Source organism: Bombus vancouverensis, chromosome 10, assembly GCF_051014615.1.
Source record: "Bombus vancouverensis nearcticus chromosome 10, iyBomVanc1_principal, whole genome shotgun sequence".
NCBI lineage: Eukaryota > Metazoa > Arthropoda > Insecta > Hymenoptera > Apidae > Bombus > Bombus vancouverensis.
The window spans coordinates 12,409,944-12,431,506 of NC_134920.1; the positions used below are offsets into that span (position 1 = coordinate 12,409,944).

At 39.1% G+C, this 21,563-nt stretch overlaps 2 protein-coding genes across 5 annotated transcripts in view; one reads left to right on the forward strand and one right to left on the reverse strand.

Moving 5' to 3' along the window:
• The window catches only part of LOC117163525 (popeye domain-containing protein 1-like), a 64,068-nt gene extending 53,756 nt beyond the window's left edge, over positions 1–10,312 (forward strand). For both annotated transcript variants that reach the window (XM_033345867.2, XM_076622183.1), the window contains exons 4-7: positions 107–504; positions 1,033–1,454; positions 2,077–2,342; positions 6,392–10,312. In XM_033345867.2, coding sequence (XP_033201758.2) covers positions 107–504; positions 1,033–1,454; positions 2,077–2,342; positions 6,392–6,415 — 1,110 coding nt within the window. In that variant the 3' untranslated portion in view covers positions 6,416–10,312. The remainder of the gene's footprint in view (positions 1–106; positions 505–1,032; positions 1,455–2,076; positions 2,343–6,391) is intronic.
• Positions 10,313–16,575: 6,263 nt separating this feature from the next.
• On the reverse strand, positions 16,576–20,531 carry LOC117163487 (uncharacterized). Of its 3 annotated transcripts, none has more exons than XM_076622171.1 (4): positions 19,223–20,531; positions 18,397–18,589; positions 17,504–17,750; positions 16,576–16,868 (listed from the first exon to the last, which is right to left on the reverse strand). In XM_076622171.1, exons 2-4 carry the CDS (start codon positions 18,552–18,554, stop codon positions 16,656–16,658), a joined length of 618 nt encoding a protein of 205 aa, XP_076478286.1. In that variant the 5' UTR covers positions 18,555–18,589; positions 19,223–20,531; the 3' UTR covers positions 16,576–16,655. The 3 variants fall into 3 exon arrangements, with proteins under 3 accessions (XP_076478286.1, XP_033201701.2, XP_076478285.1); XM_033345810.2 differs by having other exon boundaries at positions 17,504–17,741; positions 18,397–18,602; XM_076622170.1 differs by having other exon boundaries at positions 18,397–18,602.
• Positions 20,532–21,563: the final 1,032 nt, after the last annotated feature.

Genomic DNA, 21,563 nt, shown 5'->3' on the forward strand with positions numbered 1-21,563 from the left:
AGGGTGGTCTCCAGACGGTCAGTTGAATTTTCTCGGAGCGAGACGAGGCAATCTTGCCGGCTGATGGATTCTCACGGGGAAACCGTTTCGATTTGCCTTTTGCCAGGCGGCGAATCTGTTCTTCGCAGCGGCGTTCCTGGTGCCGCGTTCTTTCAAGGCCTCCGTACTGGCACTGCGCACCTTTCTCACGGCTGGCTTCATGCTGGCCGCTCTCTGGGCTGGAATTACCATATGCGCCCTGGACGCGATGCTATGGTGTCTGGCCCTCGGCCTTCTGAACGGAATCCATTCGCTTATACTAGCCTGTCGATTTCTGCCTCCCGCGCTCAGCCCCGAGCTGGCTGAGCTCTATCTGAAACTCTTTAAGCCGTACAAGGTCAGCAAGAAACACTTCCAGGAGCTGGCCAAGGAGGCAAGGATATTAAAGCTGGACTCCGGTCAGACGTATGCGACAGAAGGCGTCACACCCGCCGACGAACGACTATCGATACTGTTACGTGGCAAGTGAGTATTACGCGACCGTGTCTGTAAAATACAGTGGTTCGCGAGAGTGTTTGAAAACTTACGCATATGTGTATACGAATGTATACACGAAGGAAGAAACAACTCCAAATTAGTCTGCAGCTCCTAATCTCTCGCTATATATCTCAAATTATTGCTTCGGTTTTTGAAACATGTAAACTTTACGATTTTATAACCACACTGTATCTCTTTCATCGATCATATATTCAGAATTTATCGAAAGATAAAATCGAGTGAATAGATAACGTCCCTTTACCGGTGTTTGATCTTCCAGAAGAGATCGAACACCGGCAAAATTACTATTCACCCCTCGCCTCTCGGTGAAATCTTCTCGAATTCTGGCACCCTCCGGAAGTGGTTCGCGAGAAGTTTGCGTCTGTCATCTCGTATTCTTCCGTATCTTGTTTATACTGTTGATACAAAACAGCCTCTAGCTTTATGTAGTAGCACTAGCTTTCGAAGAAACGTGGAAACGTCAGAGTGTTTAACGAATGGTTCTGTGGAGTTCAGGTTGAAGGTGACCTGCGACGGAACACACTTGCATTACATCAAAGCTTATCAGTTCGTCGACTCGCCGGAATGGGAGGCCATGCACGAGAACATCGACGACGTCTTCCAAGTGACGATTCGAGCGGAGGAGTCTAGCACGTACATCTGTTGGACCAGGCTGAAGTTGCTCAGGGTACTCAGGCATAGGCCCCTGCTCAAGGTCGTCCTCAACACCCTCATCGGTAAGGACATTACGTCCAAGTTGTACGCCCTTAACGAGCAGCTCGCTGGTGTCGCCGCGGCCAGTGAGACAACCACGTCGAATCCTTACAGGGGCGTCGCGAGAAGTCTTAGCGTCGACGCTGTAAACACTGAAACTGCCGGAAGAGTACGATCCACGACGTGGAAGGCACAAAGGAGGCACAGTAATCCGCGTAGCGACAGTAAGTTTCTTCGTTCCTCCTTTTCTATCCGATCGTTTGCTAAAGAGGGAACGCGATATCCGAAGACAGAGCACGTTAATTACCGGATGGGAAGTTTGTCGTTTGGCAAATGTGAGAATATCGTCGGAAGTATTGGAAATTTGTTCGTCAGGTAGATTTTTCAGTTTCGTTACGGTAGATTTGATGATTTCACGCGTTTCGCGTTCCATTAAACGATAATACGAAAAGTATGGTTTTGCATGATCATCGAAGCGAAGTGAAATATTATTCGATCCAGCTATACTTCATCCTAATCGACGTGTAACAAACGCGCGCCATCGAGCACCCCGGCGCTGAAAGGATTAATTCGAGCTTCATTTCCCAAAGTGAAACCACCGTCATCTAATCGGCCGCAGAAAAACACGTTTCTCGAAATAGAACTGCACGATCACCATTCCCAATTATGCTCTCGGTGAATCCAGATCATCGAACAATCCACATATTCACTCCCCGACTGTCGAATCTCGTAGACAGTGACTGATTTTCGTTGAACACACAGTCGTTCGGTCGATCAATATGAAATAGCAATTAGTCGACTGACACATTGGGAGTGGTGACAAGGATCGAAATGAATTGTCCACAGGGAGTTCGCCATCCCGGTACTCGCACCAATACTGGGCGCCCGTGGTGGCAAATCACTTCCCGCCGAATTCGCCGTTCACCCAGGGTCAAAGCCTCGGGTACACGTTACTGCCGCAGGGTGTTCAGTTTTCGCCACCGCCACGGGCACCCTTTCTGTCGCATCAGCCGTTGACGCGACAGCGTAGCGGTGGCACGAGCGGCGATTACACCCTGCTACCTCAGACACCGAAGCTCGAGAGGAAACGCTCGAAAAAGGGGACGAGAGAGGTGAGTAGTAGTTGTATAGCGAGCACTCACGCTGAATTACCATCGCCTTTCTCTTCGAAATGGGATGTTTAGAGCGTCGCCAGTGGCCATTACTCGCCAGTGGAAGATTGTACCGGATGATGTTGCATTTTTTGCGTTCGAGTCTCTAACGTCGAACGCGGGCTATTTTGTTTCATACAATGCGCGCGGAAGTGGGATTATTTCGTTTTTCGTTTCGTCGATATTCGGTTGGGTTTAAAACGTTGTCGCTGAATTTTTTCAATATCGACGTTGCACGGTAATTTGGGAATGCTCGATCAATTCTCTTATTATCTTTAGGTACGTTCATGTGTTTCCATTTAAACGCATAGAGAAGTTTCTATTCGACAGAAAATTGATCGCGAAACGTAAATTTGACAACCTGCTAAAACTTTTTCGATTAGCTTCCTTCGAAATACAAATAAAACGTACAAATTTCATTCGATAGTGTTCATAATTAAAGTATTGGTAATTGGATCGTTGTAGAGAGTTGGTTGGGAAATGCAACGCTATTAACACAGCGCTAGTAGAGTTGCTCCGAATTGATCAGACGATATGGTACACGGTTGATTCCATAGATCGATTAGAAGGACCGTAGAATTTCACTAAATTAGAGGAAATTAATTTCTGACGTTTGTAGTACGTTTTAAAAAAACAAGTAAAGATTTACTCGAATTCTAACGTTGTCTACAAAAATATTACGTTATAGTTAAATTTGTAACGATATTTCTAATCGCCTCTTGATCTTCCAACTTGATCCACCTCCACTAGTTTTCGTTGTCGCTGAAAACTACGTTCAGTGACTCTAACGTAGCGCAGCGACTGCACAGAAACTTTCATGACACTATTATTCGGCAACCCGTACGCGTTTTTATCCATAGCATCTGTTTATCTGGTTTCACGCGGTTATACAACCAGACTTCTGCAGTCGATGCGACTTTCGGTCGTTTGTCCCATTTCACTTTGCGAATGATTAAGTGTCCATTCGCGAACACGGGCGAGCGTAGCCCGTTCGTCTTCGACTGGAACGTGGAAACCCAGAAGTATCTGCGTCCACGATATAAATCGCCAGGCGGGAATCGGGACAAAAAGCTGGACGAATATATCGCTACAGAAAAACTCAATTACCGCGCGTACTCGAGCCAGAAAAGTGAACCGATATTAAGTTAGCATCGGCTTCGTTTCAGCAGCGCCCCCAGGCTAGATGACTTTATTCTTAAGCCGCGCACAAAAAAAGAAAAAAAAAGGTAACAAAATGAACAGAAACCCGACTGTTGTCCACTTGTGAATGGAGCAGCTGTCTCGTAAAAATAAAAGGCTAAAAGAGAGAACACTTCAAGTCACGAGTGTCAGAAAACTAGCTTCCTTCGCACGAACAAATGGTGCGACGTTGGATGCACGTCTCGTTCTCTTTTTACTCTCGTTTACCTCGTTTCAGCAGGGCGAATTTGGCTAATCGACCGTTTCATCCGGAATATTTTTTCCGTCCAATGCTTCCTTTCCGTTTCAACTGGATTTTGTGAATTAATTTTTTACCATTTTCCGTAGAATCTTCGATGTAGTTACGATAGCTCGCTCGTTTTTAAAACGTCGTTGAACGCGATGCGAAACTCGGAAACAGGCAACAGGCAGCAATGAGGAAAAATCTTCGTTTATAATCGGTCGTGTGCATCGATTATTTAATGCCTCTTGATTTCAAATTCAGAGGTGACGATTCGAGAAAATTATCCAATTTACAAAGGAGGAGTCGTTTTCAAACGAACCACTTCACTAATCACCACTGCAAATAAAGTAATTCAAGAATCGCGCATGGTAGATTCATGAAAGTTTCTCAGCCGTGCACGATAACATTATGTTTGTGAGCGGCATAATCGTTTTGTAGCAACGAGCGCGATTCAGAGTCACCATTCATCATCGTTCTCCTCTCGGCTGGTTTGCACGATACAAAGGGGGACAAGAGAAGTTTGAATAACACGAAATAATGCTTACGTAATTGCACTGAGGCTCGTTGCCGCGCTTAGATTCACGTAAATAGGATACTTAGAAGGAATCGCGCCAACCGTAAATCCAATTGGGTATTCAGGCAAAAGTTATACAAGAAAATTGCATGTCCGATTCGTTGCACGCACATCAACCTAGTTAGATGAAATATTCGTATGATAACGAGATTAAGATAATCTTCTCGGTAGAAACAGGGACGTGCTTCCTCTAAGTAAACTAATATGTACCATCGTCTATAATTTTATTCATTTACTCTCGTCTGATGAGAGTTTTAGAGAACATCTATCATTCGAGCAGCACACAAGAAGAACAAGAAGACAAATTCTCCTTTGTTATATTCTTTTACTTTTGTATCACCCGAAAAAAATTTGCAACATTTGATGCATGATCGCAACGCTGACCTTTTGTGACCTAATAAAATGGCCACACGGTTCTCTTATCGGTTTTTCACGAATTACACGGCTTTTGTCCTGCGAAAGTTGGACTGTTTCGTCAATGAAATGTCACAGAATGGTTGATAGCCGAGGAAATTTGTCCCGTGATAACAATGCGAACGATGAAAAAGATTAATAAGGGAGCAGAGATTGTCGCGTGTTAGTACAAATGTTAAGAATGACGGTATCGCGTGTGACGCGTGAATATTTCAGTGGCTCGTGTGCCTCGCGTTCTTAACATGTTTCGTACGATGCATTAAGCAGTACAAGAAGCCTGAAACCGAGCGGTGCAATTTTTAAGAAAACCCTGCGGCTAATTCGCGTCGTTGTCGTGCCTCGTTTCAGCGTCAACCAGGTCTTTTAATTAGTCCGGCTAATTCAATTTGACAGGTGTGAAAGTAGTTGTCGCGCGAGCGGGCCTCGATTCACAAGATTGATGAAAGAAGAGGCGAAAAGTAGCGAAAATAGAAATCGGCGCGATTTAAGAAAAATAGTTACAAATTTAAACGCAGATCCGTATTTTATGTGCTGGCACCGAATTATTTTTCAACGAGACAATTATAAGAAAATGTATTAGGTACGACTTTCGTATTACAGTACTTATCATCTAGAAATGACAAATTTCCTTGGTTATTTTGGGACAATCACGATAATGCTACCAAGCTCCTTTCGCTTCTATCTTTGACCTTTTCGTACGCCTCCTTAGTAACACGCCTTTTAGTCTTACGAGGCACGTGTTCAGTAACTAGTAGGCCTTAATGCCTTTTGGGTTGAAAAGCGTTTTAAGGTCTAGGCTACGCTGCTAAGAATTTGCAGTCTTAGTTCTCGGAAATAATGGAAAATTTCCTGTCAGTGTCGTAAAATCCTAGAAATTTCAGATCTTCGACTAATTCAAGAATCTAACGAACTCGAGATACGCTTCAATGGGCTCTAAATAATAATTTAATCGAACGCAACGCAATTTCTAATCTGATGCACTTGGATAACCACTTTACGGCGTACTGCACATATTCGGAAACGCTTAACAGCTATGTTATGCAAATCTAATTACAGAGGCATTTAGGTCGTTAGTGTACGGATCTGTCGCGGAATGCAACGCTTAATTTGTAGCTGTTACTGCAGAGGCCACTTAAATTTCGCTTACTCCAACGAATGGGCATCTTCTTATCGTCAATTGCATTTGATAGGTTTTCGTAATATTCATATGCAAATCGTGTTTTCGTAACCTTACAATCGTTACGTGTTTCATTCGCGACGAAGCAAGAGAGAAACAAGAAGCTAAAACTGAACTAAATCTCAAACTATTTACCTTCTTTTTGAAAACGATTTACGTACAACGTAATTCTAGTTGAATACTTAATTTCAATACTACATTGTTCAAGTACTTTCGTTTGATTTCTTTGATTTTGAGAAACCTTCTTTCAGCTAACTCTCTCGTAGTTGTCTTTTACTCGAACGAATTGAAACGTTCACACCCGTGCCAAGTCGCAAGCCAGCTCGATGTCACAGTACGACGTCGTACACGAACTGACCAACCATTTTTCTCTCGTAGTAGCCACACATTACCTAATCGTTCTCTTTTCTGAATTATTCCAGGTAACTTTCGAGACGCCCGTATGACGGTCGCTCGACGGGGAGGGCCCTGCAAGCGTACCACTTCTGTCGCTATCGCCTCAGCGTTCCGCCTAGCCCCGTCGAGATCTCATAAACGTGAACCATCTATCACGGTTCGTTCTGTGAAGCACGTCGCCGCCGTCGTCCGGCTACTAACATAGCACGGCCTATCCAGCAGCAGCCGCCAGAGTGTCGTGTGGCCGCATGGTCGCGTGACGCGGATCCAGACAGACAGACACGGACGACGATGAACACTCGAGCGCAGTTTGTGCATCTATCTGTGTGTATGTGTATGCGCGCGCGTGTCTGTATGCATATATGTGCAAATGTGTGTATGTATGTGTGCGCGCGTCGATGCTCTGTGAACATTCGCGGAACTTCGTTTACGCGAACGCGTGTCCCATTCGCCGAGTACTGTAATCGACGAAGACGCGCAACGGTCTGACCATGTTCATATCCCGCAAGTGCTACGCCTTACACGTAACTGATACACGCAGAGCCACGTAACACGTGCACAATAAAATACCTAAGCAAAACCTAAGCCGTGTGTTCGATATTGATCGTGGTGAAAGGAGTTTGCATGGTGTTCCTCGACACACGAGTGGCCGGTGTCGCGAAACGCGTCTGTTCTCCTTCCACTTCTTCCTCTGCTAATTCTTCCGCTACTTCTTCTTCTTCTTCTTCTTCTTCTTCTCCTGATTCTTCTTCTTCTTCTTCTTCTTCTTCTTCTCCTACATCGAGGAAACGGTGTTCGAAAGAAAGAGGAAGTTAACGTCGTTGGAAGCGAAGGTTCGTCAGGAAGTTACGAAAGAGTTGACCAAAAAGCGTGCTGGAAAACTGGGACGAAGAGAAAAGTTTCGCGGGCAGGTGATGAAAGGCGAGAGAGAAATCGAAGGAAGGATAGGCTGCTTGGTAACTCGAATTACACGCTCGTTGAAACATCGAATCCTTCGATCGAGTCTGAAAAGGACGGATGACGAAGTGGAAGGGAGAAATTGAGAAGATCGAGTTTGTGCTTTACATTCGCACAGAAAACCAAGGAAGTAGCTGTTCCGCGATCGTCCAACGGTTTCTAGTCCTCCACCTAAACTTTTATGACCACGCACGCGTTCAATTTTCGCGACGAACTCGCGGCCGCTGTTCAAACGCTTCTTCCTTTCCTCCTTCCGCTCGCAAACGAAATCCATTTCAACGTTCGTTCACACGCGAGTGATGTTCCACGTTATGATCATCGTGGAAGGGCACCCGGGGAAATTTCACGCGTTTGCTAGTTTTCGCTCGAAAAGGATCGCCGACAGCGAACACGCAGAAATTCCTACGGAACCATCTAAAGATGATTTAAAAATGAAAAATAGATTATAATTGTATACTTGTGACGAGCGTCGCCGCTGTGTACACCCTTACATCGACTGTGATTATAATGGATATAATTATTAAGTCTTTCAGAGGATGCCGAATAAATACACAGTACAGAAACTCGTTGCGGAACGAGTTAACAAGCGCAGGATTACCTGGGAGTCCTCGAGATCGGTAAGTTTAGACGTCTCGCGATTGCCAGTGGTCTTCCAGTTGAAGTGGAATTTTTAATAATTCATCGTTTCCACGTGTTTGCTAACATTGGTAGAAAATATCGTATAAACACGGATCGGGGCATTCGCTCTCGTTTTACGATGCGATAACGGCTTACGAATCTTTCTTTCTCTCAAGTCGTTTAGCGCAACAGTCTCGATCCAATAATTCGTTTCATTAAGCAGTCAAGCTTTTTCTTTCTCGCGAAATCGAATTTCACATGATTAGGCAGGCAGTGGAATCGAACGAACCATTGAATTTCCAAAGCGAGTTCATTTAGTTTCCCGTTGAAAAAGAAGCAATTAATTTCCTTTGGACGAGCGATCGGCTCGGCGACTCGCTCTACCACAGATTCGTTGGCTGACGCGTCTCAACTATGATATCGATCTCTCGAGGACGCCAACTGTAGACAAGATCGGATAAGAAATGAAAACCGAGAAAAGAAAAAAAAACAGGAAAATTGCGATACGCCGAGAACGCAACGCAGAATTTCGAATTACAGACGAGCAGAGATTATGGCCGCTCCTGGGATGATCGAAAAAGGTAATCGAACGTGCACAGAGAAACCGGCGAAAGGGAAGAAACAACGGTAACGTCATCAACAGCAGCTACACAATAACGAGAAACAAGATGAATGAAAGAAAAAGGAAAGGACGAATTAAAAGAAGAAGAAAGAACAACGAGAGTTCGCGCAAAAGGATGGAACGAAGAAAAGAGAACGAGCGTAATCTCCAGACGTAACGCAATAAGTGCTTCGTTAAAATGAAGAAAAAACCTGCAATAAAGTGCTTCGAAAATAAACAAAAAAAAAAAAGATAAAATAAAATAAAAGTAAAGTAAAATCGTAGTTGATTATCGAGAGGGTTAACAGAGCAGAGTTATGGTTTAAGGCGAACCTAAGATTAAAAATTATAACGTACGCGTCGCGCGAGAATACAAAAAGATAAAATATAAAGTAAAAACAGATATAAAATAGAGCACGTGTAGTAGAGGGAAAGGGACGAATATTAAAAGAAAATAAACAAAATTTGAAGAAAATAAAACAATGTGTGTTTGTATGTTTCTATGTTTATATAATCCCCGCGTGTGAGAGCGAGGCCGTAGAAGATCTAATAAGACGCACAAACAATTTAAACGAACGATTTAAAAAAATATAAAATAGAAAAGAACGTGGGATAGGAAATGAGACGAACGAAAAAAGAAGGAAGAGAGAGATGAATGAAAACGGAAGTGAAACGAAGAACGCACGTGTGATGTGAGAAAAAGTAGTGACGGTCGTGTTGGCACAGGCAACCGAAAGCAGGTGCGTGTGTTTGATGTAACGACGATCGAGCAACCCGTTACGTTTGTTGTAAACGTGTCTTGTTGCATCGAGAATTGTAACGCGTGTAGTAGTCGTTGTTCTTGGGCTACGTTCGTTGGAAAATATATCGTGGCTGATAGACCGATGTTGTAAAGCAAACGATGTGTTTGAACGTGGAACATATGTTGCAGTTGATAGTCACTGCCGTAGAAATTGTGAATATATTATCGATAGTGTAAATTTAGAGAGATATCGGATCGACCAGAAGCGAGTTTGGGATTACACATCATGTTTGAAATATTTCAACGAAATTATTAGAAATCGGAGTAAGACGATGAAATGAAATTTACGAAGAAAAAGATATAAAAATTCTCATTAGCCAAAGCGTGTGAATTATTATTAATTATATCGATATCCATTTTACTTTTTTACCACAATTTTCCTTATTTTTAGGATATTTAATTTAGCGAGGTGTTCGCGTTAAATTTAGCATACTAATAATCGTTACACGAATTTGAATCTAAATTAAAATTAAAGTGTCATTCGCAAACATATTTATAAAGGCTGGTAATTATGCTGTATTTAAAAAAGTTCATATATGTTGTTGAAAACAAACTTTGACAATGCCATTAGGATATTAATAAATTCACGATACAACGAAATTTAAGATAATAGATAATCCCAAACTTGCGAAAGATAGCATAAGAGGATTGACGATTACAAAGTTTCTTTTTATTGCTTGTTATTTCTCAAAATGACAGGAACGATAATATTTTTTTAGATAACTGTAAATAACACGGACGAAATCACGTTTACTCGTTATGAATGAAAATGTACCTGTTTTAAGCTATCGTGAAATGGTATTTATCTCTCTAGATTTACTACCAGCTTCAAATAACGTTAATAATATCAATGTTTCGTCTATTTTCATTCGCCGTATTTTTGACAAGAAACACCAGTTAGCCATGTTATATAAAATATAATTTGCGATTAATATATCTTGTTAGCAAAATTAAACATTATTTACAGTGCGACGTAGAATTTTATTAATGTCACCGCAAGAACTCGCTTCGCAGCAAACAACGCAGCAACTAATTATTGATATATATATATACGATAATTTGTCGTATCAATTTTTGGAAAAGGACCGAAGTTCGACCAGGTAAGTCATGCGATATCGATTACAGAATACAAAAACATGTTCCAAAAATATCTGAACTCTAATCTCTAAATATCGAAATTATCAATAAACGAAGGAAACTCCGAACTTGTCCTCTATCAAATTCTTTCTATTTTTATAACAAATAATTAACCTTGTACGTTGCGCTACTACGATCATCGATGAACTTGAATATAATCAAACACACGTATAAAGAAGTTAGGATAGTCATTAAAAAGAAAAAAAAGGCCTCTTCGAGCTTTGGATCGTAGTCGCTTCTCGAACAGTTTTTATCGCTATCGTATATTCTTGATATTTAATCACGTAAAGAAACTAACGAGTTGTCGATCGATCGTGATCGATTAGTATCACTATCAAGTACATACATAGTATCGTAATATATAGTTTCTATGACAATACGTAAATGGTAGAGATTCTCGAAAAAAATCCAATTTCTCCGTGGCCGTGTAAAACACAGCGATCATAGAACATATTTACATATTGACGCGCTTATATTTTTATATATGTATAGTAAGAAGAATTGTAAAATAGTATCGTTATAGCGTATTGTACATAAGAGACAGTACTACGTATCGTGGTTAATGGCGTTTCAGCGTTTCTTCGGAATTTTCGAACGCGTTGGCCGAATAGCTGAAAATACTCCAAATACTCCAAATATTCGAATATTCATCACGTAGATCGCTGAACGTTGTTCTCGTTTGAAATTGCACGGTTTCGATTATTTTGCTAAATAATAGCGTTAATTCTTTGTCTGGCATCGTATTTTATTTACTCCGTTCAAAACGTGCTTTTGTTTCGTCATATGGAATTGTTCGACTTTGTGCCTTTTCGGAGGAATAAATTTGACGGGAAATTGCTTGATAACGTATTACGGTTACAAGCAGCCCTTAAATTTTTCAATGAACAATTGGTGTTATCGATATTTGCATATTAAACTTAAAATTAGGTCATAACAAACGTTATCGAATTGTTTGAGTATCATTTAATATTACGAAGTTTCGTTAAAATTTCAGATTAATTTACATAAATGTCTAGTTCACAATGGAACGCGGTTAATATTTAAATAAAATATTTTACTTTTACTAAAGAAACGTTTATGTTTCTTAAGATTATTGCTCTGAGAACATAATACTTTCGAATTGTCTTTAATAGCCATTCAACAAGTTACATTATTTCGATTAAAATTTGCTAAGCTGACACATGCCGCTGCTTTCCAGACAAAGTAGCTTATAATAGACAATTGACTTGTTGAAAATACTGGATATTGCCAGTCAAAGAATTAATATTGGCTACGGAAACCAAGACGGCGTCGATGGTATTAGTAGTAGCGGATTGTACAAGTCAGACGTGGCTCGGAGCCGTCAGATTCTAAAATATCTCTGTTTTATTTCTCGCTGTTTCTGTTTGCCGAATTTCAGAGAGAGTGGAAATAAAAATCATCCGGATTAAATATTAATATACATAACATATAGACCTGTATATTTCATTTCCAGTAAAAAAATTATTAACTTTTGCGTTAAATTAGGATCGCGCGAAATAAAAAATGAATGTCACTAATGAAATTGTTTTAGTTTCTTGGGATTAAAAGTTTAAATCATACTTTATCACATTTCTTTCTTTTTTTACGGCGTAAAAAATGAATAAGTCAAATTACATCATTTCAGAATTCGAAATACGCAGTTTTACATCGAGTGAAATTACAATGAAATTTAATACTTTTCGCTCAACGTACCTACAACGTCCCATTTATCGGTATAGTATCTCCAGTGTTCCACTCGTTTTGCTAACAAGAAGAACGTTAATAACAGAAATGTCACGGAGCATTTTTATCATTGTAGAATTTTCCACTATCGAGAGATATTTTAATCGATAACGATACCTACAATTTCTTTTATGTGAATCACCTTTGCAAATCCTCATATTTGTCGTATGTTTCGCTATTATCATCGAAACAGGAATCGAAGCGTACGATAAAAGAGAGAATTAATTAGCGTTCTGTTTGATTCGACGAATTCAGAGGACCTTCGAGTATTCTCATCTGCACCGGTATTATCCATCTGCCAATTATACGCGTGTTCCTCTGAAACAACGATCTCTCTTCGATTCCACGAATTTCCAAGAACGTTACGCTTTGATCTCTCGCTTGTAGGCAGAGAATGCGTACAGCAGATAATTGTTCCCTTTTACCTTTACGACGTACGCTATCGCTCAAATGTATCCAAACATTTGATTCTTAACAAGACTATTCAGACGATTCACGTTAGAGGTGAAAATCCTTTTATATAAAATTTTCTCTTTTGTTACCATCGAATGAACGAAAATGAAATAATTTATCTGTTGAATCAATCATTAGTTAACAAATATTCTTACTTATTTCAGTAGCATTTAGGTACGTATCGTTATTATAAATTACGAATCGATCAAGTGTGCGAATATTTGCAAGCGGTAGCATAAATCCGACGTTAGAAGATTCTGAAAATCGTAGAAAAACGATGGACATCGAAGAAAGTAAACAGCAATTATAACATCGTGTAACGAGGTACATGGCGTCGGACACGCGTTCTACGTGTCCTGGTTCCTTGAATTCGTCGATATTGGCATGAAACCAGCTGAGCGGCGAACGTCTGGCTAGATTTTAGGCCGAGTTATTTACATACGAATGGAGACTGAACCGAATGCATTTGCCAAACATTTTTTTCTTCCACAGCCCCACGCTCGATATTTTCGACATCCGCAGATCCGCTTGTACAGTATGTCTCGTATAATGTGAACAAGAATGCATTTGGAGGTGAGAGGGGACAGCTGGTGATTCATGGGACGCGTGTCGCGTCGAATCGTTAATCGTTTAGCCGATAATACTGTTTCCGGTCAATACGCACGAAAATCGTAATTAATGCCTGAAATGTGCAGAATTTTGATGCGCCCTGTAACTCTGTTTCAAAGTGCGCAACGATGCACGAACATTCCGGCGAATTCTCAAAATATTTAATATTGGGAAAATGTGGTACGTTTACGGAGCTTAATTCGCATGTTTTCAAGCGACGCAGATGGTTATAAATGACGCGATAGAAATTCACTGACCGTTTCCCGCCTTTCCTAAATTTAGATATTTTTCACTGTTACAAATAGGTACGACGCCTTTTTTATTTCCTCATAATTTCGATGTGCCAATTTTCTTTCCTCTTAGCACGAATTTCTGACATTTCTCAAACGTTTGTTCTCCTTCACCTGATATTTTGACGTTGGTGCGTTCGAAAAGTTTACACAGGAATTTAAGAGAAATTTGCAGGCTATGAACTTTCGTAAAAATAGGAATTTTATGGAATAATAAACAGACAGACTTATTTGCAGTGGCTTTCACGAACCTCTTCTCTGTAGATTTCGATCTGTTACTGCCTGAAAATACAAAGATTCGAGATTTCCACGCTCGAGTAGCCACAAAAGATTACTCGAAGCGACAAGATCATAGCGTTCCCGTTTCGCGCGAAAAAATGCTCTGGATCAATAGAAAAGAATTCAGCTCGAATAATGTTTCCTCTGTCCGGTAATCGGGAGGAACGTTGTTTTAATCGCAATCAAGTAGGACAAAAAGACATCGATAATCGTATCGAGTGTCGGGTGTTAGCTCATCCTTTGTGTACTTTTCCTACCGATGATCCTCATCGATTTTCGATTATCTCCGTTTTCGTAATGAATATTCCTAAAAGGATTGGCGCGAACCGATGGTTAACGAACGCGAAGAAAAGTGGCCGAAAGGTTTTGCACGAAAATGAACCGTTTCCACAACGTTTCGTGAGAAAATTCATGCCTTTAATTCTTCACGCGAATCAACCGATCTATGTATCACTTTGAATTACAAAATTCGGCCTAGTTCAGCGTGCCGTGTTCGATTTGAATTATTTATTACCGTTGCAATTAATTACGAGAAGGAACACCAGCTGTACCTGTCGCAACGAGGGATAATTTTCTAATGTATTGGAAATAAATTCCAGCCACCCAACTCGCGAATAATGTCTCTAAATAATGAAGAATTCCGATTAAAATGTTAATGATTGCTTTATATTACATTAAACATAAACGTAATATAATTCGAAATCCGAGATATTATAATTTCCACAAAGATTCATGGGATTTTCAACATAATGTACGATGAATAGGTCAACTAAATCTGCTTACGAAGGAAGCACAAGTTATATCGAACCAAAGCGTAAATTCTTGTCATCGTTACTCCGTTATTTGCGAAAAATGTATACCTATCGTAAAATTCAAAAGCTTGAGGAAAACAACTTCCTTTCGACATCGCATACCCGGCACAAAACTCGGTAAAATTTGACCTCTCTTTATCTCTTGCATACCACGTGGCAACCGAGATTTTGTCAAAAAGCGGTCTTGCCAAAAGCCTGACATTCGTTTAAGCGAAATCGTATTTTCCGACGAAGCGTAGCGTTTACCGTAGAGAACGAGAGCCCGAAGAGCGTTTTTCTCCACGTTGCTTCGCGTTATCCGTAGAACAGCGAACAGGAACGGCGTGCAAAAAATAATTGGAAGCGAGACGAGAATATGCGAATAGAAAGAAAGAACGAACGAGAATAAGACAGCAAAAAAACAAACAAAAAAAAAAAAGAGAGGAAAGATCGAACGATGATGAATGGCAACAACAGCACTGTATATTATTGCAATTATTTATTATTACGACATGTTCGTTGACTATTATGTTAGAAATAAAAACTACATTGAGAAACTGGCCGAGTAAAATGAATTTCTAATGGGACAAACCCTGGAAATATTTCCATTTTTCCCCGAGATCTGCCTTATTCATCCCACTCTGGCCTTTATTCTGCCCCTATCGTTTCATTCTCCGGCCCCTTTCGCTCTCTATAGTCACGGAAACAACGAAGTGGGAACGCGAGGGCACTCGAGCCGGAAGAAAAGCGGAACAAGAGACGAGGACGTGGCTGAAGGCTCCGCTTCGAAACACAATATTTGCTGTTTCTTCAACGCCCGCCCACTCAAGAACGATTCCACGAGTTTTCGAGTGCTCGATCGCTGGTATTAGATTCACCATCCTCGAAACAGAGAGTATTCGCTCGTTTCGCAGAATTATTCGAAGGGTGAAAGCTTGGACTAAAGAGAAGAACTTTCGAGGAGGGTCGAGTCATTCGGCAGATGAATACATATTTATCCCGAGCCATTTCGCTCTTTCAAATCGTTGTTATATATCCTTCCTCGATATTTCTTCCTGCGCGGAAGATAGATTCGATAGATTTGTGATAATATATTCAGCACGATGATACGTATTTAAAAAAATCTAATGTTTCTCTGCGTTAGAGATTTACAAACTGCGATAGCTTCCAAAGGATCCGCGGAATTTCTGAAAATTCAGAGACAGTGGCGGTGCTAAGTTTAGCTTTGTAAACTTGTTACCCTTTGTAAACTCGTTAATTATCGTACAGCTATTGTCACCTAATTCCCTTCTCCTTTGGTTCCCTTTTTTTTTTTTGCTGTAGTACACTTTTTGCGGAATCAACGGATTTTTAATTAATTGCTAAATGCACGTTCCATTGAGCAATCAGAAAGATCCTGTTTATCCGAAACAATGCATTGGAAAAGGGTGGCACGGACAAAAATCAATATTTCGTATTGTTTAAAGGCTCCTACCGCAGACCCGTGCCATTCGGGTGGCATTTATTCTCTCGTCTACCATTTACTGATAAACGATTCTAGACAAAAGACTGAAAGTAAATTTCGCGTGTCTTTTCCTAGTTGAAATAATATCTCGATAAATATTGGAACAGTGATATGTAGGATAGCAATAGACTTCATAAATAACAATAATTTGTTTTTATTCTATCTGCCCCTCTATAAAGAACAGATATTTCTTTTCACTTCCTCGTTCATTCCCTCTGTTCGAAAAATATCGTATTGTCCTGTGCTTGTTCGTGCTGTATGGCTTCATTCACGTATTTAATTTATGCGTTCCGCTAAAAGTCTCGTTCTTGCGTGGGAAACGACCGAAAAGAAATTATAGTAACCGTAGCAAATAAATTTATTTCTTAATTTTAGACTTCAATACTATATTCCACTATTATATATAACTGACTTAATAAATAGCTAAAGATGTAGTAATTTTTTATTAAACGATAATTTAATTTTAAGCTTGATAGAAATACCGTTTTAAATACAAATTAGAATTTCTAAATTCGTTTCTGTCGAATATTTTCAAAATGAGGTGTTGGAGCCCAATATTCCGTTGATTGTGGCACGGGTGTTGTTAAATTTGCATACGTTCTTGATAATGATGGTAAATTTACTTCGGTGGTATTCGTTTTATCTATAATCTTTATATTTTTGTCACTGTCCGATCTTGATATTTTGATATGCAGTTTGGGATTTTCACCTTTGACCATCTGCAATCATTAGAAAGAACATTAAATGAACAAAATCTACGAGTAAATTATTAATTTCGAGTTACAGCTACAGGTATCACGATTCGAATTAAACATCTACCACTCGTCTTGTTCGTCGTTGTCTCGTTTCTAACAAGAGATTTTTCAAATAAAATTCTCCAATCTGCGTTTCACATAATAACGTAATAAATGATTTCACAATGATTTAGTATGCACCGATCTCACGTTTTATCATAAAAATTATATAGTATCATAAATCGGATAAAAAATCATGATATGATATACGTACAAATAATAATTTCATATACAGTTTAATTCTAGTTCTACCTTATTTCTAATTTCTCACAAAGTTCTTGTATATGTTCGTTTTATTTTTACTTTAAATATACGCATAATGTTTCGAATTTTAAATATCTCCGTATTAAAATTTATATTTCGATATTTTTATATTAAAATTCGCATTTTAATATTCCTGTACCGATATCCATATTCTAACACTTTCGCATTGAAATTATTTGAATTACGACATAATGACTTTTTACTACTAAATCATTTTTCTACGTGTTTCTAGATGGAACATTTAACTCGTACCTAACATAATACATATACCATATACGTATTCTGCGATTTTTTACCTTTATCTGCATCTTTTTGTTATTAACGTTCACCACTTTCGATTCAACGTCATCTTCATCCTCGATATAATCATTTTCAATAGTATACACAGGTATAGAAATTCTTTCGTAATTCCTTTTCCGCTTTTCATAATTATCGTCTTCGTATTTATCTTCTTCTTTAGGCAATTGTATCACGATGGTGTAAGGATGATGATTTTCGGCGCGTCCATCAAAATCGTCTCTCGTAGAACCATATCTGAAACGTCTGTTTATTGCTCTAGCGACTCTCATAACGAAGCAAATTTTAATTACGAGCCACGATAAATCTGTTAGTGAACTGTTCTACAAATAACTTGCGATCTAGTTTTCAATCCAATTACCAAAAAACCAGACGTTTCGAGTCGAATCACTCGAGCTTGCACAATTTTATAATTAAATTTAATGCCAAAAATATCGAAATTTCCCACTCTTCCTCCCCGTGATTGTCAAGCACGTGACGCAGTCGATAAATCTACGACGTCGAACCGACAAATTAAACCGGGGATTTTGTAAAGTGGCACAGACAATGCGTCGTTTATTGACATCTGGCTTTATGCTTTTGGGCATGTGGTCATTAAAACGCGGGAAATTAATACAACTGTCAATAATTGGAATTTAACGAACTCTACGATCGTCGATGATCTTAATTTTCAGAATATACCTCGCGTCTTTTTTATCTCAAATTTATTTTTCTTAATTCTACTTTTTACGTTATACGTGCAATGCCCGATTCAGAATAAATAGTAATCGGAGTATGAAATTCCTAACTGAACGAAGCGAACTAAGTTCGCTATTAAATAATACTGCATAAATAAGGAAAAATACGTAAGAATACGATCTTCGTATCGCGCAACTCAATACTCACTCCGTACCTATTATAACTTGGCCTTCGAGAATAATGGTCTTCCGGTGATATCCTCTTAGAATGGTAGAACTTGGATGATTTGTGATCCGCGTACGATCGAGGCCGCCACCATGGTCTACGTTGATAGTACTTGTACGGCCTGATCAGTTTGTAACCGTCTCCCATTTCGATAATTTCGAACAGCAACGCGAAAAGTGCAACTAGAAAACAGCGCTAGTGAAGCAACAAATTATTGATTTTATACGATTGAAAAAGTGATCGAACGAGATAAAAACGTATCTTCTTACAACTTTGATTAATTTTTAGTTTTTTTTTCATTATTTATTAATATATAGTAGCTGAAATTTAACGGTGTTCCTAACTTCGAATTTGAGTTATTTGTCGCTTACGTTATTACAATCTAACTGACGTTATTCGAGAAATTATCGTACGATCCGCTGTTCTTTCTTCGTTCATATAGTATGCAATTGTTTCACACGTCAAATCATATTATAGAGTCTCCGTGTTTCAAGTTATCGAGTTGTCTGCATACAATCAGTTTCTCAATTTCGATCCTATTGATAGTCCTTGACGCTTCTATCGATTTCGACAATGAAACAGCGTCATGACAACGCGTTATGATAAACGTCGACGATGAGAATCGGTCAGATACCGTTTTATTATACCCCGTGAAAATGTGTTACGAGACGAATGGGAAAGAAGACAGAGCCACGCACGTTGTGCCTCTCGTATACGTGATTGCAGCTTCATTCAGAAAATTAATCAATGTGCCAACGTGACGTAAATATTCCACGAAACTCGACGTGGTAAATCGTAATGTAATCAGTACTCACCCGTATAAGTATATTCATTTTCGAAATTAAGAAACTCCACTTTGTACAATTACCCCGTTGCACTGTTATATTTATTCGAATAAAGTTCGTGATTTAAAATAACATAGCCGAATCTGGCGATCGTACAAACACGTGTGGTGCACTTCGCCACTTTCGAGCGATTCGAGTTCTATCGTTCACTGTGATCGAAGAGAACGGACACAAATCGCGAGGCGAAGCGTCGTTTCATGCATTTCTGCACGGAATAACGAATCGTCGATGATCTCGTTCACGAGGCAACGTCCATGTGCGTCGTCACATGACTCGAAAGTTTTCATCCGCTAAACTTTCTTTTATATTTTTCCCCACTCTGTGGCAATTACGCGTATACCGACTACGCGAGAGAAAATTCTGATCCGATGGTCCACTCGTTTCTTACTTGATACCCCTTTTTTTTTATCTGTACTAAATCTCAGGCAACACGGACAGAAGCGGTAACCTGTGTTGAACGAAGCGATGCTCGTTAGCTACGTTTCTCCATCGGTCGCGTTGTCGCTTTCATTTCATTCATTCGCGTGGAACAGTGACGAGAAGAAGATGCTTTATCGTACGCTAAATACTTTCTAGTTTCCCTTTTTTTTATGTTTTTTTGCTACGTTATTTACACTATGTTCGATACTTCCTAGTTTTTCTTCTCTCTGCTTCTTCTTCTCTTTTTCCTATATTATTTATGAACGAATCAAACGCTCGCATGATTTATTAATAGACAGTACATGTTTTTAATTATTTTGTAAATTATCGTTCATCAACAACGAACGTGGATTTGCTGAGAATTTCTATTGTCATGGTTTTTTTGTTTAAATTCGGTTCAACGATAAAAGCTAGAAGTCATCGTATTTTCGTGGAAACTAATTGGTCGAAATAAAAGCTTAGAGATAAACGAAGTTGTAGATTCCTGGAAAATGAAATACATAATTATTTATAGATAATTTCTCTACGTTTGTATGAGTCATCATGTAGAATCTTCTATTGTCAAGCACCTATTGTCCATTCTATTCCGTCGCTACGAATCGCTATTCGCCATTCTATTCTATCGTCTATTGTCACGAGCACCCTATTGTCAACAAGTCTCTATTATCCCGATGCTCTTACTCTTTTCTAAATATTTCCTGGTGTAAAAACTTCCTTGCATTCGTTAATTTATTATCATTTTTTAAATATCGACATTGGTCAACATTACGATTCATATCGTTGAGACATTTTCAAGATGATTTTCTAGACGCGCGTTTCACTAATGTACCTGTTATCGTACAAATCGAATAGTCGTAACGCATCTAGCGACTAAATTAGTTAATATTAATTAAAATTCAACGCAAACGTGCTTGGTACATTTTGATAATGAATTCTCTTTAAACTAATAGATCGCTCCAATGTATGTAATTAACATGCGATTAAGAAGTCAATAATTAATGAGTTTCTTTTGAAAGTATCGATCGTTGTGACATGTAATATGCATGCAGAAGATTAAAATCACGTAAAACGTCGTTGGAAATATAAATTAAAAAATTACATGCTAAGAGTATACCTCTGCATTTTTCATTAACTCCGCTTTGATGCGCGAATATTTTATAACGCGTGTTTTAAATAAAATATAACTACCAAGATAATATTTAATTACGCAATACGTTAACACGATGTTAATTTAATTTTCCAGAGAATCGATATTTCTGTTTGTACGACGATTTTCGTTGTGTCAGAGCAAGCATACGTTTCACAATTGGTATAATATTTATATATAAATAAAACAAGTTAAATATTCACAGCTCCTATCCTATCTCGTATTTAATACGATCTCGTATCTATCGGATATTTAAATACGCAAAAAAACACACGGGATACGCGATAATATAAATAGTAATTACTTAGAATAAATCATTTTATATTATTTAGGCAATGAAACAAATCACTGTTTGCGTTTCATTTCATTAGTAGTGTTGGTCAAAATAGAAATTTTCCTAAACATTCTAGTAACGGTATCATCTTGATACTAATAAAATGTATATTGTATTACCTTAATACTATTACTAACACATCTTGTTAGACATTGTTACAACAAGATTGGAACAGGATAAGCCTAAACCGGATGTCGGTCTACCCAAACTTGTCCGTCACAGTTACTTATTCTCGTGTACACGCACACACACACACACGCGCGTCCACACGCTTCGTCTCCCTTGTCTGGTATCGTCTTCGCTATTTTACGAAAACCGACTTTAATACCGGGGAACTGCACGGATAATAAAAGGATCAGTGAAAACTGGGACGACGCCAGTGCCAAAAAGTTTGATAGGTTTGAGAGAAT

Bases quoted from the DNA above. Each gene is read 5' to 3' on its own strand.
- LOC117163487 (XM_076622170.1), bottom strand. The intron at 17,751-18,396 runs GTACGGAGTGAG...AGCAATAAACAG, and splicing joins CGAAGGCCAAGTTATAATAG to ACGTTTCAGATATGGTTCTA. The intron at 16,869-17,503 runs GTAAAAAATCGC...TAATGATTGCAG, and splicing joins ACAAAAAGATGCAGATAAAG to ATGGTCAAAGGTGAAAATCC.